Consider the following 27,760-nt stretch of genomic DNA (forward strand, 5'->3'; position numbering starts at 1 on the left):
TTATATGGTAATAGTTTTATACCTCATATTATCTTAAACGATGGGGAATAGGGTAAAATAATCTTTATTTCTTTGTTAACGCGTCTCGCAGCTACTCGGAAATATTTCCATTTCATTCCAGTTTAGCCCAGTATCCTCCATTTTGCCAGGTTCCAGCGAATCTAACCTCGCTCACACAGCCGCTCACACACTGGGAACGAATCATCAAGCTTGGCGCGCTCTGTGATGCTCGTGACATCATTGTAACTTACAAGTGAATCAATCCGATTGTAAATCCTTTTTTCCTTGTATATAATTCCTAAACTCAGTAAATAAACAAAGAGATGATCCTCTTACCCTGTTTTATCAGTGTTTTTTTTCACCTTAACCCTTCAGGGAAGTAAAATTGTTGATCATCTGTTTCCTCGCGCTAACATGCCAGCAATTTATAAAACTGAATCTGATTGGTTTAAAACAGCGCGCGCGTTTACTCTCCCTTGTTACGTCACAAAGTAAAACAGTTCGTTCAGAAAGAGACAAGCACCTGGTTGGCCGTGTCTTTTTAAACACTTAAATTTTTATTAAATAAAACAACGACTTGAACAGTTAAAATGGGTCTAACTTGGAGCTCGTATAAGTTGAAGAGAAAAGAGAAAAAAGATTATAAAAGGTAAGTGAACATAGGTGCCGTTTAACTGCTGACAGCGCATTTAACATCTGTAAAAAAGAAACATCCAGAGTTTGAAAATTAAGTAAGCGAATCGTTAATAACTAGATTTCATGCGTGATTATCACTTCAACTTTTTACGCGAAAACAGGTTTCATTCTGCGTTTTGTTGTTTCCTTTTTTGCAGACGCATACAACTATAATATCACTAAGACATTTTTTTAAAGATCTCTACCCTTAATAGACTAACTCTTTTTGTCCAACAGAAAGTTAAGAAACCAGTTAAAAGAAGCAGAGGAGTGTGTTACTCGTCTCCAGGAACAGCTGCAGCTTGAAAATGGGTGAGTTTTCCAAGTGTGTCTACCATATGGGCTCGGCTACAACACCACAATTTTAACCTTAATAGAGGGCGTTTTTAATTTGTTTTTACCTTTTCCTTTTATGTTTCCATTACGAGAATAAATAGTTTCTTAGCTAAGAAAGCATAAGTACTAGCGCCTAGTCCCCTCCAATGATTGGACTCCGCCGATGCTTGGACGCGCTGCAACACAATGAAAAGAGGAATAAAGGGAAAGCTCTTAACTGTATTTTAGCTTTTAATGGATTTAGACAGTGGTCACCTTAACTCAGATCAATAATTTTGCTGACATCTGAGAACGTGATATCCTTTGTCTGAAATATAGACGTCTGAAATGGAAGTAATAATTCCTTCTCTTAGACGTGTGAATATCAGTTGTATTCAAGGTAACTTAATGGAGGTTCTCTCTCTTTTCTCGTTTCTGTAGGTTACTCGATCAGTTCCAAAGCTGCCAACCCTCTGACTCAATGCCTGATACTGCTATAGCCAATGCAGATTGCATAGTGGCTGAAATGGAGCAGGAGGTTCAAGCATTGGAGCGAAAGCTTTTCCTTGAGGAAATTGCAGTCACGGTTAATGTTACAAACGAGCGGTGCGATTTTCTAGACAGGAACTTCAGGTAAAAGACTGTATTTCTCTTAGTGTTAGTGGTTCCAAGAAAGTGATGGTTTATATTCTGGTCACGCTATATTCTCTATCCCTACTCTTTGATCTATTAATGCATTAAACGACTGAGGCGGTGAAGAGACGAAAGGGTGCTAGAAGAATGGCGACCACGCAGCCAGGTCGTTAACCCTATTCCCCAACAAGAAACCTGTTCAGTCACGAGCTCCACGTGACCAGACTGCAAGCTACCTATAAATATGTTAACCTAATCCTTGTTTTTATGTCTTTGGTCTTTACAGACTTCTTCACAACAACGAGACAAGCCTTCATAGGCAAAGTTCAGTCTGTGAAACAGACCTGGCAACGTTAAAACTAAAACAGGAAGCTTGTCAGTTTGGTCATTTTCTACAAGCAAATCCAGTGGAAGAATGGACTGTCTGCTCTCTTCCTAATCTTTACTGCAGAGACTTGTGAACGGCAAGTCTTGTGAACTTGGTTGTCAAACAAATGATATCAGTTCCCTGTGCAGATTTTAAAAGATTTCAGGAGAAAGCTAGATTTATCAATATTTTACTGCAGAAGAATTTGATGTAAATATGTAATGAAATTTTGTATTATAATTAAATATGAACAATAAAACGAATCGTGCATCGTTTTCTTGTGTGTCTGAAGGTTAAGCATATCGCTCAGGCTTTTGCCTCCGATGTATTGGAGAGACTAAAGATATAGAATACCAACACCATGCTGGTCGTTTCTGTTCCATCTGTTTCCAGAAAGGTTGTCCAATGGTATTACCGAAGCGTAAAAACTTACGCGACAGTATCGAATTAAGTGTATTATGAGTAGCTATAGTTCACTGTTGCTCGATCATAGCTTTTGAACAAAGCTGACCGTTCACATATCACCGTAAATCCCGATGTACATTTGCCTTTCATTACACTTAGGTATCGTGAACTTGGATCAAGCTAGAACAGAGAACTACCATCCGCCATAATACCTGTTTTAAGGGGAGAGTAAGCTATAACTCGTTTTGAGAAAACGAGCTTTGAACTTACAGTACAGAAATTCTCAAAATAAAACTGGCATTCCCCAGTAGATGGCAGATTTAATCAGCCGGTGTCAGTTTACAATACAGTTCTAGGGTCCGAAGATATTTTTTTCATAATCTTTGGTCTTTTAGCTTTCCAAAAATGTATACTTTGCTATCTTACCACAAGAAAAGTTTGAAAAAAATGGTGTGTTTTTAGGTTAATTAACCTCCACCTCAAATGACCTTGCTCTCCATGCCAGGAGTTCTCGTAGCTCAGTGGATAGAGCGCCCGCCTGGTGTTCGGTAAGAAAGGCTGTCCGTCCCTGATGGGAACAGTTTCGCCATGTAATAGCCTGTGTACTGCCGCCCCTCCCCTCATAAAAATATCCCCGATCTTTTTTTTTGGGGGGGGGGGTAGGGGAGGGTGAGGGGGTACATGTTTTGAGTTCGGCTGACAATATTTTTAGCGCTAGACCTATTTCTATTTATTTAAATATATATATTGATTTATTGATCGATCGATTAATTGATTCATTCATTCATACCTGTCCTGAATTAGTCTAGTGCTGGCCCTCTCTCTAATCACCGTGAGCGTGGTTTTCGTGAGAGAGCGCTTCTGCGCCACGCCCCACGGCTTCACTCCAGTTGGTCAGCGACTGGCCTAATTCGTACCCAGCGCCTCTCCAAGCTCCGGTCCTCATGTTCAGTGTGAGTCGCAAAAACGTTCCGTAGACTGTTCCGGCAAAGCTCGAATAGAAAACGGCTCTTTACGAGGATTGAAACAAGAAGGTAAGAACTAGTTACTTAGTGTAAGCAGCTGACTTCCAATCAAAGCGATCTTGTCAAGAAACGAAACACAAACCGCGGTGATAAACATGAAACCAAAACGCATGTTAAACAAAGTTAATTTCCTTGACGTTTCGTATGTGTATGTTGTACATACGAAACGTCAAGGAAATAAACTTTGTTTAACATGCGTTTTGGTTCCATGTTTATCACCGCGGTTTGTGTTTTGTTTCCTCTAAAGCTACGATGGCCAAGGAAAAAGAGTGTTTACGATCTTGTCAATTTTAGTCCCGAAGCTTTCAATACAGTTACACTTCAGTTACACTTCCGGTTTGAGCTTTTAATGGAAGTGAACGGGTAGAGTCTTCTATTCATTATTAGAATTCTTGCATTATCTGAAACCCTCTGGAATGAACGGAGCAACTTCAGAATACCCGGCCACTTTATTTACATGTGCCGGTGTGCTTTGAAGAACGAGGTATCTAGCAATAGTTGCTATTCTTATTCAATGAGATGCTAATAATAATGTATACGAAAATTAGTATGGGTTGAGAATCAAAACTGATTCAATTTTGCATAAATGAGGCCCTGTCAGTGTAAATTCTAATACAAGAAGCTCTAGCAGGCTTAAAACCGGGACGTTTATAGTTATTAATTTTGTTCTTAATACAAGTTAAATTGATTTTTGAACCAAAAATAGACTCCCAATATTAAAAAATATTATATTTCCTACGTTCCATGCATTACACTTCTAACATGATATGTGTCAGTTATTCAGGCTTAAGAAGATCATGTGCAAACATGCAAAATAAATTTCTATTGTTCAGACAACCTCAGAGAAATAATCAAATACAGGTTTTCCACTTTTTTGTTGTATTAGCCCTTTCTTACTGTCCAGATGTATTTTGTTTTGTGATTTACAGGGCAATGCCCCTTTTACTGTATTTTTTTTTCCTCTGGGCATACATCTCTTTACATTCTGTGGAATAGAAATTTGCTGGATGAATGTTTCCAGCCTCCCGAAATCTTTCTAGCAATTAGCCCTGATTTTCACTCATGGTAAACTTGGGCCACATGGGGAGGTCTCAGTTGAATCACATACTAAATGAAAAAAAAACCATGAGCAGAACATGAACCAGGCTCGGCCCTAGGTTGTCCCGGTTAATAAGCTTATGAGTTACCAGCGCGAAAAGGAGCCAGTCAACACATAAAACAACTTCATGGCAATGGGCAGTTTCTGCTCTAAGATGCACCAGCAGGGAATCTTGGTAACTGTATAAATTTCATCAAAATAAATATCCAGTCCAACATGGTGAATACAATAATTATTACCATGATTCCCTACTGGTGCATCTCATAAAGGGAACTGGCTAATGATGTTCTCTTGATAGTATTCTTATTTGCAAAATTTGTGATATCAGTTGGTATTTAAATGCACTGCTACCTTCTAATGTCGACCTCTGACCAATGATGCCATTTTGCATCTACTAAAATCCAGTAAGTAACAATAATATTTATTTGACATCAGTTATTTTAAACTTCCCATTATTTCAAACTCAAACCCATTTCCCTTGATTGTGCCCTAGTTTTGTTTCTTCAGTTACTTACTGTTGTAAACTAGTACTAATACTAGTCATCTTGCTTATTTTGTTTGTCAGAAATTGTCCAATTTCTCACTGGTTATTAAGGATGCAGGGATATGCTAACAGCTGAGGAAAAAAGATGGCTGGTAGTTGGAATTTGCCTTTCAAAAGTTCTTACACCAGCAATAAGGAAGGTTATTGAACAAGAACTACATCAACTTTATCAGAACTTGATTCAGCCACCTACCAACATCCATTCACAAACATCTTCCTCTCATCATAAATGCCTTCCTCCCTCTGCACTGCGTCTGAATTATGTAAACATCAACAACAACGTCACTCAAGCATCACACCGCAGCTATGATTACAGTGTTAAAGATGAAGTTTCCCTGGCTAAACTCTTTGTGAAACCATTCATGGCAGGCTTCACAGCTTTTGATGAATCATTAGATTCATCTGCTGCCCTTTCCATTTTGTGCGGAGCGCCAAACTTTGTTTTTCTTGGTATTGATATCATTGCCATGGATGTCCGCAATGATGTTCGCAATGAATGGGGTCATTGTAAGTTTGCAACATGGAGTGAGGCCTACTACTTGCACTGTTTCCAACTTATGGAAAATCTGATCAAAAGACTAAAACTCCCTGCAACTTTTGAGGCAAAGGTCTTGGAAGATTTCAAAGAGTGGAAAAACAGAGGTAATGTGCCATGTGCCAACTTGCATTGTAATGTTACTTTTTAGTGTGCAAATTGATTAACTCATGGGGATAATATGCTTGTCATATTTATTGTTTAGTACAACACCAAATTATGTGAACTGCAAAACTGATAGAAATGTATAGCAGAAGAAGATAGTAACAGGGGTCACACTCAGTTAAATTGAGGTGGTGAATGATAAAGTCTAATATCTTTCTATGATTCCTAAATTCTTTAGCCTTGCAAAAGACGACAAGACTCTGAGAAGACATTGCACAAATTCAAGATTGCAAGCACTGGGAAACTTGGCTAAATTTCTGGAAGGCCGTCAATTTGTGAAGGACTTTTGTCCACCACCCCTCAGTAATATGTATCCATATATGTGGCCATTATTCTAATAAATTTGATTCTCCTGAAAAAATTAAAATTACCCAGTGCTTGTTAATACCTATTTATGTTCATAGCTGAGGTTTTCTATGCATTTTCACAGGGATTGACATGTGCTTTGGACAGCCAATAAACAATGATGTTTTAAAGCTTGTCCAGGAAGAAGTAGCAACATTAGTTACCTCTGTGGAGGAAAACAAAGAAACCTGGATGCAAGACCATGAAGGATTGAAGACAAACCTTCAGAATTTGACACAGCTTTTTGCCCTTGACATCAAAAGACTTGAAGCTAAGCATGTGGCCTTGGAGAGTGGTCTAAATGACCTTAAAGACAACCAGTTGAAAATTAAAGAGTCAGTGGTTGAAAATGAACTTATAGCTTCATCAAATGCTTCTCTGATACAACAGGTCAGAGATAACTTCGAAGAGGAACGCAAAGGTCTTCAAAGTCAACAAGAGATTCTTGAAGGAAAATTTGTTGGTTTATCAAGAGGAGTGGAAAAGATGAATTCAAAAGAAAACTTTTTCAGAAGTGGTACAATATTATTATATCTATTAATGAAACAATAATCAAATTGCAAGGTGATGCTCTGGGACTTCCCAGGATATTCTTTTTCAAAAGGGGTCCAGAAAGTAATCTGCCACATTGTAACAACTTAAGCTACCATTGCCCCTGGGGGGTACTCCCATATAAAAGGGACAGGGGGGGGGGGGCTTGTTGTACCTTTTAGGGGTTAAAAAAAATTGAAAGGAGGAGCTTTCAGGGTACCTTCTAGGATACTGAGCCAGAAAAATATGTCAGGAGATATTTGTCAATCAACTAAATTTTTAATTTTGTCTCATTTGTCTTTATCGCCATTAAAAATGATGAAAGTGTCAGTTAATGTTTGGAAGTCTTTTTTGTCTTTTTTCATTTAGTTATTTATTGGTTTATTTATATGTTGTTTCAGGACTCCTTTGGAAAATTCCTACAGTAGTTCTGTTTGGCTTTCTTGTGATCTTCCCTTATGAACACTATTCCAGAGGATCTATGCTTCGTTATTGGTATTGTCGGAGAGGTAGCATACAAGGCCACACATTGTCATTTGTTTTCAATACACATGATGTGCAGGTACAGTGTCTGTAGGTGACCTGTGATAGGATAGTTTTATTTAACCAGCACTCATATTACTGAATCAAAGAAACATCACAAATTTCAATAACTTCATCGCCAGGTGTAGGCATATTTTGGCCTAAAAGGCACTAAGTTGGGAATATGTCTCAAGACAGTCATTGCTATTGAAAGAGTAATATCTGGTCAGTGGTGCCAGGTGTTTTTTTCATGGTAGCGATACTGGCTCCATGTTCTTAATTTGGAGTCTGTGATCACAATTAAGCTTACATGTACATCTGTAACACAATAGTAGTAACAACATGATGGCATAAATGGTGGTATCTTGTGAATTAGAATGCCAAGTGACTTTTGTTGAACCATATTTATCACCATCATGAAGTAAATGGTTACCAGAATAACATCATACTCTGTCAAGCATCCTTATTGTAGCTAGTTAACATGCTAATAGATTAGAAAGAGCTCTGTGAGCTCCCCATTTTCCCTCAGAATTGTTTCTTACTGATATACCATAGACTTTCTGAAATCTGGTTGGCCAATAATTTAATATAAATGATGCTTGTCTGACTTTTGATCAATGTTAATTGAAAATGTTTTCCTTTTTTGCTTTATTCTCTCTAATTTTAGAAACCAACAGTGAATGGAATTGAGTTCAGTTGGGAAACCCTAAAAAACAAATTGGGTCTTAAAATTCAGCCTTTCAATAGTCCAGGTATTTCACCTTTTTTTATAATGTTACCATCAGTGTAAGACCTGTAACACGTACAAAAAAAAAGCGAAACGGCTGGCTTGGTTTTACAAACCTGATGACACCAAAACGCCATAGAAACATAAAAATATGCATAAATAACTTTTATTTTACAGTGATGTGCACCACACTGTCGCCAGACGAGAAAAGTTGTTTAAATTTTTTTCCAATTTTCACAGCATTCTTTCACCTGGCTAATGGTTTTTTCTCATTGACCAGTCAAACTATGAAAAATGTGGTAGGCGTTGTTGATATGGCAACATGACCCCACACTCAATCTTTTGAATTTTGGTTGCCGCTATCAAACCGAAGAAAAAGCTCATCAAGTTAGCATGGATCAGCATGCCCCCACAATAAAACACATTGACTGATGCATTTTTGTTTCAATTATTTTTAAGGGATCAGGTATTACCTTAACATTGACCGCTGTGCATATGGTGGTGTAATAGCTGTACGTTCTTTGTTGGATGGCACTCCGCAAGTACGTGGTGCTGAGATTCTGGCCGCAAAGTCCGTGAACTCTGAGTGTACCCAAGTATATTACAATGATGACGGAGTTTGGAAACGCTATGAAAGTGCCACAAATATTCGTTGCAAGCCCTGAAAAAGAGTGAGGACGGATTAAGCGATGGATCAACGCTTTAAGAGGATTTCCTATTGTCAATATATCAATCAAAAGCGTTATTACAGTGTCTTTTCCTCAAGCCAGCCATCAAGCCCTGCTAATCGGGGACACTAAAGCGTACTTTTCGACACTTGTTCCTACGAATGTAGCTTCATGTCAGCGCAAAATGGACTTTTGCGAGAGAGTCTATCAGTTAAATAAGTTGTAGTGAGCGACATTTAGTAGTGGTTCGGTTTACAAGGTCAGCTGCAAAGAAGGCCATCTCCAATATTACTGAGGAAATGAAAAATTCTGCATGACCAACCTCAGGGTAACATGCGGCAACATGCGCTGAATTTCTTTTTTCATGCTATAGCGAAAAATGTCACATATTGCTCGTTAATGTCGATCTGGTCTTGACTGTTTAAGTGTTTATGAATTTACGGTTTGAAACAACCTTTGTCTGAATCTAAACTAGTTTAGGTTAGACTTCCTATCATGTTACCTATGCTGCTTTTCTTCCTTTCATCCAAGGTGAAAATGAGGAAAATGCCAGTGCGCGCGTGTTGCAGCGGACGCTTTTTTTGGCGCGAGAATATGGCTTCTTTGAGCCCACGTGACTTGAGAGGGCCACAGAAGCACAGACAGAAGCACGCAATCAAGGAGGCATTCTCTACGTCCTGTAATTGAGCTGTAATATTTATCGTGTAAAAACAAACACTTATAGAAAATAGCCAAGGTGGACACAGGAGAACGCTCTTTATATGAACTCTGCCCGTGTTTTTAATACCAGCACTAACTAGGTGAGGGTGGTATCAAAAATTGTCTGCTTTCTCCGAGTTTTTTCCTAAGATTATATGGGATGTTCTCTATACTTTAATGATTGTATTCTAATTTTGTGTTCAGTGTTAGTTTCTCAGGTCCTTTAATTCAGGGCACTTAGAAAATAACCCAGCCAAAAATTTGTTTTTCGGCTGGAAACAGAGCTTATTAGAGTTGTTACCCTCTTCATTTAAATTATTACTTTATTTATCTCGCAGATTATTGCGTTCAGTTTAGTACACGGCCTGGTTAGTGTTAAGTGGGTAGACGCTGTTGTTTTCGCTAGCTGTTTAGAACTAACAAATCTCTCCAGGAGCCATAATCGGGGACGGAGTCCCCGATCAAGCCGAGTTTATATTTCAGTCATAATTTTCGTTGTACTGTTCTTATCACGTTTAATGATCGTTTACGACTCGTCTTTACTTCTCTCCTCCCCCTCCCCCTCCCCCCGCTCTATATCAGTACCCCTCACAGTAAAGTGATAACCCTCCACATAGCAGGTTAGTGTACGAAGATGTACTACAACTTTATGAAATAAAACATCGTTCTTTTCGAAAACACTGTTCTTTCGAAAACATCGTTCAGTCTTATTCAAAAGATCAATATTTCAGTTCAAGAAAATACCTTTTGCGATAGAGACACAAACCTCCTGAGGGTAAAGCACGATTACCTTGTGAGCTTACGGTAGTGCAGCAGTAAACTTAACGTTATTAAGAGGTGACTGACAATAATTCAGTATCTTATGTAAATCGATTATACATGGAAGTCAAAGCGTAGGCGTAAAGTGGCAGAGGTCCAATTTGGCACTTCTTCAACGAATGATCCTGACTAGGAAACTTTATCCGGCCCTGAGACGGAGGTGAACGAGTTCTCGACGTTATATGTATTATGTTTACTGAGCACGGCATTACGATTAAGTGCTATTGATCGAAGAAGTAGGCTGTTAGCCACTATAACTGACTCCGAAGACTCCGCTACATCTCCTTTAGGGTCTGTAGGCGACGTTCTTGAAAGAATTTTTGGTATATCAATTTCAGAATCAGTCAGGCCTTGAGTTATGGGATTTCTATTCAAGTGCCGGAAATATTCCCTGATCTTTCAATACTGAACCCGTTTCAGGTTAAAGTGAAAACAAGTGCACAATGACAGTATTGTCCGCTGGAAACTTTGACCTACAACATATGTCCATCACACATTTAGATTTTTGTATAGCTCGGGCAATTTCACGTACAACACTTGGTTACAAAAGTAATAGCATTCACAATTGCAGAGTAAATTAGTAGCAATGACTGTAAAATTGTAATTTCACTTAGCAGGCAGCTGGTAATGAGTGAGTGACATCAGGGAATGCCGATTGTCCATGGTAATGTGCTCAGACTTGGGGATCAGACGGTCATTAGGATTACGCGCCAAGATCATGAAGATTATATCACGACAAAAAAATGGTCCGGCCTTACAGGCTACTGTTACGTTAAAATGAGATATTGGTACTATTCAAACTTTGACGTCCGTAAAAGCTATTCTTCAGTTAATGAGTCCATATCCAACAGTAGAGTAGGGTCTGAGTGTGGCATTGCACTCTCAGTTAAATTTCGGCTAATTTATCGGATCATCAGTTAAAATTTCTGCCCAATATCAGTTGTCGGTAAATTTTACAGATCTCAGATCTATTAGTTTAAAAAATGCTTCATTTCTTAGACTGCATAGAAGGCATAAAATGGGGGCGAGGGGGAGTAAGAGCGGGGATGGAAAGAAGGGGGTGTGTGTTTTGCCTCCTCCACCCCTTCAAACTGATCAGTTCAACCCCATCTAACCCTCATAGAGAGGTGATCGTTAAGTATAAGATACTAAATTTTCCACATTTCCAAGTCCGTTATATCGCTGAAAGAGCCTCTGATGTGGTGAGAAATTTGCTTTTGTTCCTAGATTTCAGTACGACTTTATAACCTTAGGCCTGAGATCCTGGGGCAGTTGTTCTCAGTTAATTCAGGATTAAAGCAAATTCTAACTTCAGCTTTGCAACCTTTCAGTGAGGTTTACTGTTTGTTGTTACTCTTACTCACGTTATTTCCTGGTGTTATTTATGTTATTTGACCTTATTTGTTCCTTCAGTTCCAAGACTTCTAACTTTGAAACCGTCTATACGTTTAGAAGAACTTTAATTTTGTTTTTAAGATTACTGTTCTAATTGGCTTTATCATTGAACCAAGCCAGCATTGAATTCTGCTATGGAAACGAGAAAGGCGAGAAAGGCAAATGCACGCACAACTTCGAGATAGCTGGCCTAGTTTAGGTTGTTTTTTCAAGAGAATAATCTTTTTGCACCTGTGGCTGTAACATCCGGGATCTCGAGTGTTAAAAATTCATGATCATGCGCAATGTTGAAGGCGCAAGCCACGAGAACGTGGTAGTGAGGCTCGGCTTAGTTGGCGTCCGATCACAGGCTATACAACTCCATGAGCAGCTACTAGGCAGTTATAACCTTCACCATGTTAAAAATTGGCAGCAAAAGTAACCTAGAGGGAGAGTTTCAGTGTAAGATCAGCCTTCTAGACGATACGGAGCTGTCATGCGATTTCAAGGTAAGGATCGTGTCCTAAAAGCGCGCGAAGTTCTGTAAAGATGAACCTTACACTAAGTGAACTTTCCTGATCTTTGCTGCTTTCTTCCAGCAATATGGCCGGCAGGTTCGCGCAGTCTGCTCGAAAGCTTTGTCCTGCACGTTCTTTAGAACCAAAAGATTATGCAATGAAAGGAAAAGCTGCGTGTTGCTTTGTATCTGAAAAGTCATTAACCTAAAAACCGAGGCACACTGTGTGTCGTTGAAGAGTGGAATGATAACATAACAAAATTAAGCAGCACGATTTCACGGGAATAAATTGGTCGCTTCGACTGAATCAGGAGTAAAATTGGAGTTCGACGGTTACATCTTTAGTTTGTTCCGCTCGCGCAAAACCCGCCAATATTTTAATTCATTCTAGAATTCGAAGAGTTTGGAGCAAACTCGAAAAATTGTTTTCGTGCTTTTATTTCGTTTCTTTTCCTATGACTAACGAAGAATTAATCATTAGAGGTTTTCCCCGTTCTTGTTTGTCTATTTGTAGAAATTCAGGAAAGTTGTGTCATGATGTATTGCCCTCGCGGCCACTTTGGTTCTGAACTTGTCGGCGCGGTGTGGTTTTTCGGTGTGAGCTTTAAAGTAATCAGCAATGTACAATGTAGATTTGTTTTTTGCCGTTGTCGTAACGGGAAGGTTAAGGTGACATATTTAAGAGTTTGCAACCCTAGTAATGAAGGTTTCTTCCGCATTTTCCCCTGGAACGAGTGATAAGCAAAGTTGAAATACTACACGCGAATCTTGCAATCGCTCAAGCGTGACTAAGCTAGTCACAAAGTGGTTCCCTTAAGTCTCCTCTTTTGAATCTCGATTTTTATTTACGGTTCGGGTTTCTGTCCAATACTTCTAGTCTAGATAGCTAAAAAGGTGTACGAAAGAACAAGATGACAGCAATTTGAGACTATGGTTTTTGCTAGATTGATCTTTGTATTCTTCAACTCCATGTGCACGTGAACATGGAATGTCAATTTGCGTGGGTCAGGTCTTCTTGCAGTTATGGGGAGCTCAGTTTGGACAAATTCCCCTTCCTTTCAACACTGTTGATCTAATATCGAATATCAAGGATCTCAGTGTAAAAACCTTGTTGTGAAAATAGTTATATTCTGTCCGATTGTCGACAGGTCGTAGAAATTAACGTGCATGTATGTTGCCGTGTATCTTTCATGCTTCATAGAATGCTAACCTTGTAAACTTTGTTTATAGAGTATAATGTAATACTTCCAAGTAGTTTGCACTAATAAAAGGAAGATTACTTGTCAAGAGAGCTAGCTAGTAATAACTTCAGTGTTAATAAATTGTGCAATATGTTAAAATACCTGTAGTCACATGTTTGGGGCTGGGCTACTTTTCATGGTTTAACAAATAAACGATTTCATTAACACCTCCCTTTTGTTTGTCTGAATTTGCTCCTCGAAAACACAGAGGGACGTTAAAGGACAGAGCGTTTTCGATGAGGTGTGCAAGACCCTGGATTTGCTGGAGAAAGATTATTTCGGTCTTCGTTATGTTGACGATGCAAAACAAAGGGTAAGCTCTTACGGTTTTCTGCAAATTGGTTGTGTGATATTCATGTTGTAAATTTTTGTGAATCGGTAATTGTTTAAAGCGTGGCTCCTTTTTACGGTCCTTGTTTAGTCTGACCTTTTCATGAATATTGTTACTAATCTCTCAAAATCATGTGGCCCTAATCATTGTAAAACTTGTTACTTCCATTTAGCTTACTATTTATAAAGCTAACTTACAGTTTAGTCGTATGAGGACAAAATCGATTTTTAATTAGTTGTGCAGAATGGAACAGCAGGCTAAGATGTGTCTATGAAATTCTTTGGTCACATTTCAAATAAAATGGCCAAAAGTAAATATATGTTTACAGACAATTAGATTCTTATCTGTCCAAGATATAAGCATGGCAAATTGATGGCCACACTTTCTTGTGTGCATCTATCTATGAATATTTAGCATATTTGTTTTCATTTATTTGATCACCAACTTAAACACTTAATAAACATTCTTTGAACATTGTCATCACTTACTTCACCTCAGGTGCAAATCCACATCTACTTCTTATGTTTTATATAAATTACAGTATGCAATATTGTTGAGCAAAAACTGTAAACAAGCTGAAGTGTTTTTCTTGTAGAGGATTAAATGCTTCAGATACAAAGGCCTTGAGCATGGATGCCTGTCTCTGCTGTCAGTACATAACATGTTTTGCTTTGTTTTCAGCACTGGCTTGATCTCAATAAGAGTGTTATTAAGCAGATGAAAAGTAAGTATTTTTTCTAGATCTGAGTGTTTAATTAATCAAAGTTTTTGCTCTTGGAGGAACCACAACTCCAATCTAAGAGCAACAAGTTCAAATTATTCCATATTATATGGCAAGGTAGTCTTGAGGTAAATCGGAACATTCTGATTGGTGCTTTTTTGGTTAAGACTTTGCCATACAGATCATCTTCATGGAAATTGTCATAAGCCATATTTTTTTTTTTTCAAAAGACAGCAAATTCAAAATTTGCAGATAAAACTGCATGGCTAAGAGGGTCACATAATAACCTACATGTAATATATAGATTAAGCCAAGCCTAAAAGCAGAGCCCCTGGAAGCCTGATTAAGGTAACCAGCATAAATGAGAATAATTTTTTATTTGAGTTTTGTTACTGCACGTCAAGGTTTTCTGTTTATATTGTTTGGCCTTCTGTTTGGAGTTTGAATAATCTCAAACTACACAAAACTTACGCAGTGAAAAGTATTTTAATACAAGAAAAATTTATGCTTTGGTTAGCTTTTAATCCTGGGTTGGCGTTAACTGGCTTCCAAACATTACAGCAAGTAAACCTGACACAAGCCCACAATCCAATCGAATACCAGCACTTGGTCAGCGGTCAACTTTAAAAAAAACCTTGATCTCAACGAGCCCTAAACTTGAGCCCGCAATGTGGTCTTGTGATACTGGTCAGCATATACCTTGATTTGACAGGTGTCAATTGACCATAACATGGATGTCCAATATCAAAGAAGTATGCTATAAACCAAGGCTGCATGTGTCTGTCAACCTATTAGCTGGAATATGGCCGCCATCTTGTGCGATTCCATCATCGTTGTGTGTATGCGCCCACAAGCAATACCACTAGCCATGATAACCATGAGAAAATCAATTTATGGGTTTCCTTTTCTTTCCTACATGTATATGAGTATGGAGCTCCGCTACTAACTAACCTAGCTTGCCCAAGGCAAACTGGGGAATATTGGCCCTTGATCAATTTTGTACGGACTGAGCATGGCGAGGTCTGTATGGGGGCTGATGTTCACCAGTACAGCCCTCTGACTCAGTTATGAATGTTACTTGGGCAACCTGTTGGACATGTTAGTTGGAGTTCTCTTTAGAAGATGGTTACAGGCAGATTTCAACCTTACGTCATGACAGATTAATTAATTGATGTAGCAGCCGGTTTTTGCGTGAAAGTACCAGGCTTATGCTGTAATAAAGTGTTTTCTAGTCTTTTGTATCTGCCTGTTATATATCCTTAGCCCTGACAAAAAAAAATACTGGGACCCTGCCACCTCAGCACATGAGAAACAAAGGACAGTTGAAATCTGTTTTTCGAGAAGGAAATATGTTTACTAAGAAACCTCTTACAAGAGATTAGAGTGGGACATGTAGTATCACTGTTGGTACATTTTAACTTGTCATTTGTATGTTGAGGTGTCATACACGCTCACTAAAATAAAGGAAGACTTTTTTAATTGTACAGCTTTTCATGCATTCCAACCTGGCTTACAAGGTGTATGTTGGAGGAAGTATTACATTCAATAAACATAACGGTTATGTGTTGGTGGATGAACAGAGCCATCCTTTAATGTCGATAAACCCCACACTTACAAGTACATAGTGGAGTTATATCTAGACGTGTCTTTGATATTATGTTTATCACCATCCCTGTTGACTCCTCACCATAACTGTTTGCTGTTCTTTGTGTGCAGCTCTGAAGCCTCCATACAAGTTGTTTTTCAGAGTGAAGTTCTATGCTGTGGATCCAAGTGTTCTTCATGAGGAAATAACTAGGTGAGCGGCAGATATCTGCCTTTCAGTTTGTACGTGAATTTGTCAAGTATATTGTATTGTTAAATGATGTGTTGTTCAAAAAATGATTTTTGTTTAGACAAGTGATCTGAGGACCCACAACTTTCTTTCTGTGGTGTATTACTTAGTAAACTACTTTTATATGGTCGGTGAGAAATACAATTTTAGCGTTGACTTATTTTCTTAGATAAGGGTTCTGAGAGCGCAAGGCAGAAGATGGGAAACTTCATCACACTCCCTCCTCTCTGTCCCAAGCATGATATCATTTATTATGATTTAGCATTTTTTTTTTTCTGGGCAAAAATCTCAGCAGTTGTATAATCATGACATTCAAACATTTGAAAACAAACATCTCTCATATATCCAAAACACATGTGATTTTCATAGGGTGAAAACAAGTGAATCTTCACCGTAACATGTATTGATTGCACAAGTATTCTTGAATGTGTAAGATGACTGATTCTTTATGATCCTTTGTTGTCCAGATATCAGTTTTTCCTTCAAGTTAAGAGAGATATTCTGCATGGCAGGTAAGGAATAAGAAAACTGGATTTTATTTTTTAATTTAGATTTGAAGTATTTTGCTGTAATGGCACAACAGATATGGGGAGGCTGATCGTAGAAAGTCACAAGTTTCTCAACCATCACTTTAACATCACAAAATAGTTAGTGATCATTCACATGCTTTGCTCATGCACAGATCTCTGCTCTGTGTTGGCAAAACATCAATTTCTGTTTCTTCCAATTATCACAAATTTTGTGTCTCATCATTTAGTAATGTGACTACTAAGAAGACAACTAAATTTTACAAAATAGTAATATTCCCCTTGAAGGGGTTGGCACGATGAAAACTTTTGTTTTTAATTCCCTGGAATAGAGTCGATGATTCGAGTTTGATATTTTACAGACTTGATGTTATGAAAAAAAAAAACTCTTTGTTCTATACTTATCATAGTTTTACTGATGATCGATTGTTAAGGTGTACTTTCTTTGCCTGTCAACAGACTCCTGTGCACCTTTAACGACTTGACGGAACTGGGAGCTTACATTGTGCAAGGTATGTTAAAAACGCATAAGATTAATATATGCATGAGTTCGGTTTCTAAGCTACAATGTTTAAGAAATAGAAAACATGTACCGTGTTTCTAACGAGTTATAGAAACACGAGTGGAAGTTTGGGAGAACAAGAAATGATGTAGAACACGAGCCGCAGGCGAGTGTTTCCACAGCTTTTTCGAGTTCTCCCAAACTCTCATGAGTGTTTCTATAACTCGATAGAAACACAGAGAGCATGTTTTCTATTTCTTTTGGAAAACACTAGGACGAAAAAAAGGAAAACAACTTGTTTACTTTGATCATCAAAATGTAAATTCTCTTTGCATGCGCCATCATTACGTCAACAGCTCGTGCTAGTTCTGTGTTGCTATCGTGTTTCTACTATCAAGTTATAGAAACACAATTTTTAACCAATCAGCATGCATATTTTCTTAGGGCTGTTTTCTAAATAAGATTAACTATGCATGAGTTCAGTTTCTAAGCTACAATGTATAAAGCTATTAGGTACAGCTAAACAGAAAAGTGGCCTTTTATATCTGTTGTATATTGTGGATGCAGAATCAATCTTATTTTTTTGTGAAGTGTAGATCAGGAAGACAACTGCTTATTTTAGATAAGTAAAACTCTGACATGATTACTATGTATTGTAACTTATATGTTCTTCATCCAGTGTTCACCGATTGGTAGTGTTGAACCTGACTTGCTCATCCCACATGGATTATGCTCTGAGATTACACTGATACATGTGCATATAAAAGGAGTATATACAAGTAGAATGATTATAGTGTTTAATTTGCTTTTCTTGGACAGCTGAAATTGGAGACTATGATGCCGATGATCATGGAGAGAACTATGTGTCAGAGTTCCGTATTGTCCCAAAGCAAGCTGAGAAGCTAGAGAAGAAAATTGTAGAGATTCACAAGACACTTTCGTAAGTTGGTCTTCCTGCCCCTTACATTAGACATTTGCTAACATGAAAATATGCGACTTTCCTTGGAAATAGTGTTAAGTAAACATAAAATCTACTACTGTGTGAAGCTGAGTGGAAAATGCATTAGGCCTGGCAAACTGGGAAAGGTTATGGGTATCCAAAGTGACTCTTAGCTTATAAGAGGCTAGACTGAACAGTTGTACAGCACTGACTTCTCTCTCTCTCTCTCTCTCTCTCTCTCTCTCTCTCTCTCTCTTTGAGTGGTGATTTGAATACTTTAACAACTTTAGTCACTTGGAGCTAGGCTATGCAGGGTAGACATTTTTCATTCCAAGAATACAGATCAGATGTCTCTACACTCCTGTAGAAGAATTTTTAAGTCTGTCAAAAATTCAGTTGACAAGCAAAAAAAAGTGATTTCTGTGATTAAAATTCTTTCCCAACAGTGGCCAGGTACCCTCTGTTGCTGAAAAGAACTTCCTTGCCAAAGTCAGAGAACTTGATATGTATGGAGTTGATCCACATCCTTGCAAGGTGCGTGTTTTTAGATTTCAAGAAATAATCTTGATTTTAGAAACATTTCTGTGCTTGTTGTCTTCATTGTCCTCATTGTTATAGTTAAAAACCTACATGTAGCTGCTCCTAGAATGAAAGAGAAAAGTAATGGAGGCACTTTCAGAAAATAACACTTTGCAGTGGTTAACCCTTAGTCTATTTCAAATGCATCTAGCTAGAGTTTTCTTAAACCCCGTACCCTCATTCATTGTTGTGCAGTTTCTGTAGACAGTCTGTCAAAAAAATTGTTCCATGAGGCTCAAAAATAGAGTTTTAGATTGAACAGGGTTTGTACGGGTCCTGGAAAACCTGGAAAGTCGTGGAAAAGGGCTACTGGTCCTGGAAAGTTCTGGAAATCTGTTAAACTCAAGTAAAAAAATATGAAATGTATGGCAGACTGTAAGGAGAATTAACATGTAGATCTTGGGAGTGAAAGGGTTAATGTAGATTTTAGAGTCCTGGAAAAATCAATATGAGTCCTGGAAAAGTCCTGGAAATTTGCTTCTGAAAAAGGGTACGAACCGTGGTTGAAGTGTCTTAGAAACACTTCTGTCACTTTTCATAGTTAGTTACATGTACTGTACCTGTATGATCCAACATTCCTGTATGCCAATAAAGATCATCTCCATGTGAGAGTTAACATTTTGCATTGGACCTTGCCATGTTTTCCAAAAGACTTAAAGGCATTAGTCTTAAGGTTTGATCTGTGACCAGTTAATTTGAGGTGTTTGTCTTGCTTTCAGGATCAAGACAATGTTCAGCTATACCTGGGGCTGACACCAATTGGAATAGCCATTATCAGAGAGGGAAAGAAAGTGTCTGGATTTGTCTGGTAAGCTTAGATGCACAACTTTAAAAATCTTATAATTTCTATAACTTGACCACAATGAAGCTTTAAATGGCAAGTTCTTTTTGTGTGGACTGTTGTTGTTTGTAGGAGTGGTGGTATTGTTGGTGTTATTTATGCAGTCGTGTAAACCTGTATCCTTGACTTGCAATCAGTGGCTCAATTAGCCTGTGAACAGGTTCTCTAGTCTAGGATGGAGTGAAGAGAAAGGGAGAAGAACTCCCCCCAGCCACTTCACTCTCAGCCAGTTCTTTTTTGGCCCTTCCATCTGGAGCCTGTTCACAGGCTATGGCTCAATTTTATAGAGAGCTCATCCAGTGATATACCTCTGAACATATTCTTTGTTTTTGGTCTCTTTGAAGGAGTGAAGTGTTGAAGTGCAGCTATGAGGGGAAAGTATTCTATGTGCAGGTCCATCGAGAGGATGTAAGTGTTAAAACTGACACAAGTTGATTAATAATGATAGTTTAACCTGATATAGTCTTAAACTATTTTTTTTTTAAAAAAACAAGTGTCTGATTATTTAAATAGGAAGATGTTATGGTCCAAAGCAAAAATGTTTATTTCTTGAAATTAAAGATAGTTATTCAGAAACCTTGCAATCAAGAAGAATTAAATTTTGTATAACAAGATGTCATCTAAAAAGTCAATACTAACATCTTAAACTTTGAAACACAGCAAATAAGTTCTGCAAGGTGTGTTAAATATCTGTAGATAGATATTGAAAACAAGTGTTGGTCAGTAACAGACTGATTTTGTATTTTCAGCGTAAAGCCAACTATGGCTTCCGGCTCCCTGACCCTCTGGCGTGCAAGCATTTATGGAAATGCGCCGTGGAGCATCTGGCATTTTACAGGTGAAGGATAATTAAAGTCTTAAGCATTTTGACTGCCATCAATCAATCAATCAAGAACTTAATTACAGTGTCTTGTTCTCTAGCCAGCCATTGGCCCCTGCTAATAATTGGGAACACTGCACACCATTGTTGCATTTGTTGAATGCTGCATGTGTAAATGTCACAGTGATGCAAAATGACAGATACCTCCATGCAAAATTAGTCTTGTCTAGATATGAAAAAGAATACTGTAAATTACTGTCGCTTGCATCTAAGCGTGAACATGTGACCCCAAAACATGCTCTGACTGGGTGTCAAACATGGCATGATTGGTCAGCAAACATTTAAAGTTTAGCAGACGGTAATGATAACTTTTGTGCTAAAAGTTCAGCACACAAAATGGCAGAAAGGTTGGACATTGAAGACTTTCTCAGAGAAATTGACCTTAACCTGTGTCAAATTAGAAATTCAATAGAGTTTGAAGCACCTTGAACAATATTTGCATACTTAACTCCATCAGTACCAGCCAAAAAATTGAGAGTGTTTTTAGCAGTTGATAAATAATGGCGCATGTCAACACAATGTTCCTGTACAGGAGAGTAAACTGCGGTTTTCATGTCCACTATCTGGCAGTATTATTGAAATCCTGTCTCATCAAAAAACTTTACAGAAGAAGGATCTTTATCTGACAAGTAAGTAATTAAGGTATAACTGTGTATAAACAAGGTTCCTATGAGTGAATCTCTCACCCGCGCACTTACCCAACCATTTGCATGAACGTGAAAGTTCGCGTTACGGTCCGCTAAACTTCAAATGTTTGATGACCAAGCATGCCATGTTGGACACCCAATTAGAGCATGTTTCAGCATAACATGTTCACGCTTAGATGCAAGTAACGATGGCAGTTTGTTTAAACCCAAGGTACAATTCAAGGTACAGTAATAATAATTATCTCCTCAGAGCTTTATTATCTAGCTCTCTGCACGCACTGCAGGCCTATGATGAGGGAACATCATAGGCCTGCAGTGCGTGCAGAGAGCTAGATAATAAAGCTCTGAGGAGATAATTATTGTACAATTATTGAACCCCACTACCCCTCCCGTTCTTAGTAATGGAAGCAAAACCCTGATTTGAGATGGCAGGGAATTCAAGAGAACTGAGTGTGAGATAGCAAAGTTTAACTGTTTTTTGTTTTTTTAAAGATGTAATTTTATTAACATTTTCTGTCCAGTTGATAATAAAACAACATTGCAAGAGCAAATAATACGTAGATCACATTCAGAGAAGCAAATAGATTTTATTGAAGTTCAAAAGTAACAGTGTTGGAGCTAATAACATGAGACCAGTGCAGTATCAGCAGTAAATACTGATAAAATTATGAGTAATGAATCAGTAATTCACCACATAAGATTACACTTCTTGTGTAGGTCTCAGTTAGGTCAGTGAATTGCTTGCTGTCTCACTTTAGGTGCTTGGTAAGTTAATTCCTTTTTGTTTCTTTTTTCGTCTCTAGTCACAAAGAGAGCACAGTAGCAAAGCCAAAGAGAAAAGCTATCTCACCCCAGAGGCTTTTTAGGAGGTCAAAGCATAAGTACAGGTTAGTTTGTCAAGGTGGCTTGATAATGCGTGAAGGGGTCATGTAACAGGCGTTTAAGCTGGGACACTTGGCTATAAAAAGAAATTAACCTTTCTTTACTCGGCAATGTTTATAGCACAAGTGCTAGTGGGGCCGAGCAAACAACTGAAACAAATAATTCAAATTGAACATAACATTGTTAAGAATCCGAACTGGCCGGAGGCAACCAGTTGGCTATTTACAAGCATGACTGAGGATTTCAACTCGGGGCTACCAAGAAACAAATCCAGGTAGTGGTCAGAGTGGGACTTGAACCTGGGACCGCTGGATTGTGAGTCCGACACACTGACCACTTGGCCATGCTGCCTCCTTTGCGGTTGCATTCATGATTGTTAAACACTTTTAGCTGTTCCAGAGACAACAGCCACACAGTACCAATAAAGTCTAGTAGAGTTCAATAGTGGTTGACCATTTTGAAACTCAAGTCACGTATAACCTCCAAACCAATAAAGTAATGGTGATAAACTATTGTAGTTTAAAGTTACAAAAAAGAAAAACAAATTCATTTAAATTCTGCCTGGTCTAGCAAGTTTGTGAATTCTTTCTATTTTTTTTTTGTGTGTTTTTTTTGCACATTTCACATTTGTTTTTAACCCTCACACGATTTGTGAACAGATAATCAGAGCAGAGCTATTTTGAGTGTATGAAAGGGTTGAATATTAAGTCAATAGTTCAGGCTGCATTATATTTTGAACACTACTCGTTTCTCTCTAATTTCCAGAGTGAAATGTCCATTTTTACAAGAATGTCTGGTTGTCTTTCCAAATGCACCTCTTTTAACCAAGTTATACCGGTTTTAAGATAATGTTCACCACGGAAGTGTCAAACAGTGGATTAAAATCTGTTTTCAATAATTATAGAATAATAATTTTCCAACCAGAAGCTAATCTGCATGTAAATGGCATAATCTGATTGGATGGGTGCTCTCCTCTATCAGACGCGAAAACGAACCATTGCTTTAATTGTTGCTCTGGGTAAAAGCTTAGAATTATTTCCATCTGTTGCTTCCTTTCCAACTTGTGTGCAAAGGTTTTGGGCTATGCAGCGTTAGTAAGCTTTGCTCCATATATCTTTTTTAGCGGGCCAACTCACGACCAGCTGATAGCAGAAAGTGAGAAGATCAGTCGCCCTGAGCCACAGATTAAGAGGTGAGCTAATTTTCTTTTTTTAAAATTTATTTTTTAAATTCGCATATGCAGTCTATATCTTAACTTCCACTTCAATAATTTTCCATGTGTAGTGTAAAGTCTGTAAATTTATCGTGAAGACATTAAAAAAGACGACAGAGCATTGGATTATTATTTTTCCAACTGCTATAAAGCTGCTTCTGTTTTCATGCATTGGTTGACAATTTCTCAACGACTGTCCCAATTTCCTGCGTTATATTCCAAATTTCCGTTACTGTTTTTTTTTTTTCCTGAACAGCTCCAACGGTACCTTTGCACGACACAAATATCTTTCTAACGGTCCGGGTGATTCGTACTGCGTTTACTTTTTAGTTGAAATAAGGATCCGGCGTGATTCATTTCTAGTTCAACACTGGTTGTGGGTTTGCTGACAGCAATAATTTGAGTCCTATATGAAATTCTGTTTCATTTTACTATGATCGTTCGGTGTTTGTCAGCTTTGTGTTTTAAATATTGTTTTTTTGAGATCGACCTGAAAACTGTTCTTCTTTGTCGTCGGAAATTCTGTCTCTGGTGCAACAAAAGTTTAAAAACAGCTAAATGAAGCGAAACAGATGGTTTGCCACAACAGCCGGTTTCTGCCTTTTTTCCGCGCGTAACAAACGACGCAAAAAAGAAATCCTTCTGCTCTCTCACACTAGCAAACAGGCTGCATTTATCTTTTAAGCAGTTAAGTTTAGCACTTCTTCTTTCTAGTACAGTGAGATTTTCCGAGAGATATGTATAAACTGATAACTGACATCAACTGTTTACAAGTGATTGGTGCGTTAATTATATTCCAAAACTTCAAGACCACCCTGCTTCGAACAGCAATTCAAGGCGGCATGTGAAAGGCTCATAAGTAGATTGGAAAGCACAATTTTCCTCACTTCGCATCTGCCTCAGAATACCGAGCATTTTTTTACGAGGACATTGCTAAATGGACTATTTTAAAGATCGCTGAGAGTTTCTCATTTTTCTGCGTGCATAAGACAGAAATTCGAATTATTAAATGGGTATTATTCGCTGGTAGGAACAAAACTAATTAAAATGGATCGTAACTCGGTGAGAAATTTCCGTGTGGTTTGTCGGTGCTGTTTAAAAACTGAGATCGCTGAGAGTTGAGAATTGAGATCGCTGAGAGTTTCTCATTTTTCTTCGTGCATAAAACAGAAATTCGAATCATTAAAGGGCTGTTATTCGCTGGTAGGAACAAAACTAATTAAAATGGATCGTAACTCATTGGGAATTTTCCGTGTGGTTTGTCGGTGCTGTGTACCCTCCGACCAATCGGAGCATTTGCAGCGTTGTCTAGTTTCCTGGTGCGTTGTTGTGCGGTCTGCCCAATGAAACCCCGTGTTTTCTTATATTACATGAGAAGTATTTAAACGAGACCGCAAACCAACACCTTAGTTTTGTGTAGCCGTTCAAAGAATACTGTGTACAATCAGGGTTTTAAGGATCTGACTCAAATGTAAGCGTTCTTGATTTTTTCCAAGGGCTCCCAGCGTGAGGATCTCCCGGCGGATAAAAGTTCCCTCAGATAGCATCTCGGAGAGCACAGGGGTATTGAATCTTCCTAACACGCCAAACGGTCAAGCAAGCGGAGAAATCACGCCGAATTCGGCAGCCTCCGAATTAAAGAGGTTTGAGACTTCAGTTTTCCCCAGCCCTCCTCCGGACGAGAGTGTTACGTCATTCGATATGACTGACACTGGTTCGCCGTCGACAGTCAATCACGTGGGACACCATGACGTCAGTCCTCCTAATGAGGTAAGGCTAGTGACTGGTAGCTTCTTGTACCGCTCTACGGTCAGTTTGTTGGCGAAAAGAGCTGTTGAAATGGTGTCTTTTTTTTTTTGGCTTGATGAGATTTGTCTGTTAGGTCGATAACATACAGGCTTTATCAAGGACTAATCAGAATATTAGTGTAGCATCAAGACAAATTAGACCTTCGTAAGCCAGTCAGACCATGATTACCATTGGCGATCGATGAGATTATGGCAGTGACCAAAATTTTCACATGAATGGAACTGTAAATTTTTGCTGTTTACGTCGCACATTTTCACAGTTCCTTTCTAAGTGTTGTGGTTCAGGACCTCTGTCGAAGAGTTGTTGGCTTAACATACAACGTGTTTTAAGTATATCAGCTTATATCAGTCCTCGGAGACCCCGCAGGGGCAGCCAGTCGGGACGATGCGATATTTTCGACCGACGCGAAATTTTGGGGCTGACGTTTATATCAAGAGCAGGAGAGCCCCTGGGCACTTGCTTACCGAACCAGTTCTAGACTGCTGGCAGTCTGTTTTTCTCTGGAAATTCAGTAGGGGTAAGGGGGCGAGACGTTTTGGCCAAAGGGGAATGGGACGAGACATGGGCGCGGCACGCACGAGAAGAAAAACTTCTCGTCTCGCCTTCTTCCCTACTCGGCCACACCGCCCTTGTCCCGCCTTCTTCCCCACTCGGCCACCGCCATACTGCCCTTTTCCGTTCGCGATAACTAAACACTCGTCCTAGTGACCCTGAGAGAAAAAACCGGCTGGCAGCAGACTAAACCAGTTCCAGAAGCGTTTGAATTACTTCTCGCTGATTGACCAGAAATATATATTTCTGGCCAATCAGATCAGGAGGTCTCTGGTCGCCTTCTTACACAAAGTGGTTTTCCTCATCGATCGTCGTTGTTGCTGAAAAACAGTCCAGCCCCACCATTCCACACCTAGTCTTGAAGATCTGAAATCCGGGCTGGTTTCATAGCCCAACAGTGGTTCACTTGCTATCTCTCGAATCTAAAAGCTTTTATTCCGTTATTAAAACGAGTTTTAAGCGACAAAACATTCTGTTTACCGTGAGACTTTTTTTACAGGTTGTCACGAAGCGACCTCCGCCAAGTCACGTGGAAGTGGAAAACTATGGTTTCAAAATGTTTATTTTTATCATGTTTATTCTAGCTTTGATAATGATTCCCATTGCCATCGTGTGGGAAACAAGAAAGACTTACATCAAGTCTACAGACGCCTACAAGGGACTTGCCAAATGGGTGTTTAGATCTTTTGGCTACAAAATCTAACGGGTAACTCAGTGCTGGGGAATTTTTAATTAGTTGTAGAAGTACAGTACTAGCGATTCATCGTCAATTGTTGACTTTGAAAATTAATTCTTACTACGTAGTCGACAAGCTGTCGTTTTTGACCTTTCTGTTAGAACTTTTTTTTTGGTTTTATTTGTCAATGAACCAGTTTTCTTTTAGCTTCATTAAATAGCTAACTCCATACGCGCAATCGAACGATGGAAGAACGTGCAGTGAGCCGTGTGGGTATTTTGAAGTTAAAAAGGAAACATTCTGTAATTTCAGCAACTTGAAATTTGGTGTTATCGAGCGAGCTACGAAATAAAAAACAAACTGAATGTATATCAGAGAATTCGAGATATTTGTTTGAAAGACCAGGAGGTAGACTTTCTTGGCGTGAACCTTCTTCTTAGAAGGAATGGGTGGTTCTAATTCTTGATGATTGCAGACGCTTGGAGTTTTAGACTTCGTCTTTTAATACCACTTTTGGAAATACAATATGACAACTTCTCATTCCATTTTGAAGCAGACTGATCACATGATCTGAAGTAGTCGTACATTTCCGTTACAGAGTTCTGAACAAATCATCTTTCGCAGCTCTTCTCAGGGTAGTCAGGCTCAGGCGTCACGCAACGTTTCTCTCTTTGCAACAAGAAGCATCTCTAATCATCGGCAAATTTATTTTTCACGTATTTGCTAACGCGTCGGGCGTGTAAGTACTGTTGAACGGCGAAAATGAAGAAAGACTTGTCCTTTTCGTTTTGTCAAGTTCCACTGCACAAAAGCGAAAACAGCTGGGAACAATCAAACTCAGATAGTCGATGTTGCTTATCAACGTCGCTGATAGCGAGACGACAGTCGCGGACTCGTACAGTTGTCCTGACATAAAACAGAACAGTACTTGTACGTGCGGCTGAATATTGTTCTAAATTAATTTTTAATTCACTCTCATGTGGTAGTGTCGCTAGTTTAAGATAATTGCACCTCAGTAAAGAAGTTTCAAATATTTTGTAGTAAAGCGATGAGGGTGAAACGTTAATTGTAAAATAAGTGGACCGTAGGTATATAATTGTTTCGTAGGCGTCACACGTTTTCCAATTTTTGTTTCAATATTTACACTTAGCGATGTTCATTTTCTTAGTAAGATAATTTTTGCTACATTTTTCTGAAGTCGGAAGAAGAAATGAGTTCGTGGCAAATCCTCATAGCATTTCACAGATCCATTCAAGTAACACTCGTGTTTAACTTTGTTCTTTGCCATTAATGGTTTATAGCTTGCAGAGAGGTCAAACGCTTCAAGAGAGATTTGCCTTTTTCTCATTTAAGTGTGATGTGTCTTTATCGTTTGCGTAGCAACGTGTAACGTATTAGCACTGGTGTATTAATAGGGTTAATTAAAATAATGCTTCCTGGGGAGTTGTTTTCGCGAACCACTCCTAAACAGCTGAAAAGCGTGTTTTTGTGAGATGGGTTCCATCACTAAGGGCATTCCGTCTTTGTATCAGGATAGGATTTCAAGTTGTATACGACCTACTTTTAAACTGTAAAAGCATGGCCAAGGTTGACAATAAAACTCCTTTGTACAGGTCACAC

At 38.6% G+C, this 27,760-nt stretch overlaps 2 protein-coding genes across 3 annotated transcripts; both read left to right on the forward strand.

The window, feature by feature from the left end:
* Nucleotides 1–3,327: 3,327 nt before the first annotated feature.
* On the forward strand, nucleotides 3,328–9,933 carry LOC110066061 (uncharacterized). 2 transcript variants are annotated; one of them, XM_020773259.2, is made up of 6 exons: nucleotides 3,328–3,429; nucleotides 5,085–5,705; nucleotides 6,194–6,625; nucleotides 7,041–7,201; nucleotides 7,829–7,913; nucleotides 8,348–9,933. In XM_020773259.2, exons 2-6 carry the CDS (start codon nucleotides 5,126–5,128, stop codon nucleotides 8,551–8,553), a joined length of 1,464 nt encoding a protein of 487 aa, XP_020628918.2. In that variant the 5' UTR covers nucleotides 3,328–3,429; nucleotides 5,085–5,125; the 3' UTR covers nucleotides 8,554–9,933. The 2 variants fall into 2 exon arrangements, with proteins under 2 accessions (XP_020628918.2, XP_020628920.2); XM_020773261.2 differs by having other exon boundaries at nucleotides 5,115–5,705.
* Nucleotides 9,934–11,768: 1,835 nt separating this feature from the next.
* LOC110066019 (FERM domain-containing protein 3-like) lies at nucleotides 11,769–27,757 on the forward strand. Its single transcript, XM_020773217.2, has 15 exons — nucleotides 11,769–11,957; nucleotides 13,415–13,519; nucleotides 14,219–14,261; nucleotides 15,975–16,056; nucleotides 16,560–16,604; nucleotides 17,079–17,131; nucleotides 17,941–18,061; nucleotides 18,508–18,595; nucleotides 19,360–19,448; nucleotides 19,826–19,889; nucleotides 20,231–20,319; nucleotides 21,812–21,895; nucleotides 23,014–23,082; nucleotides 24,600–24,873; nucleotides 25,964–27,757. The coding sequence occupies exons 1-15, from the start codon at nucleotides 11,865–11,867 to the stop codon at nucleotides 26,165–26,167; spliced, it is 1,503 nt and encodes a 500-aa protein (XP_020628876.1). The 5' UTR covers nucleotides 11,769–11,864; the 3' UTR covers nucleotides 26,168–27,757.
* The last annotated feature ends 3 nt before the right edge of the window (nucleotides 27,758–27,760 follow it).

Source organism: Orbicella faveolata, unplaced genomic scaffold (assembly GCF_042242905.1).
Source record: "Orbicella faveolata isolate gen_17 unplaced genomic scaffold, um_ofav_v1 contig_26, whole genome shotgun sequence".
Lineage (NCBI taxonomy): Eukaryota > Metazoa > Cnidaria > Anthozoa > Scleractinia > Merulinidae > Orbicella > Orbicella faveolata.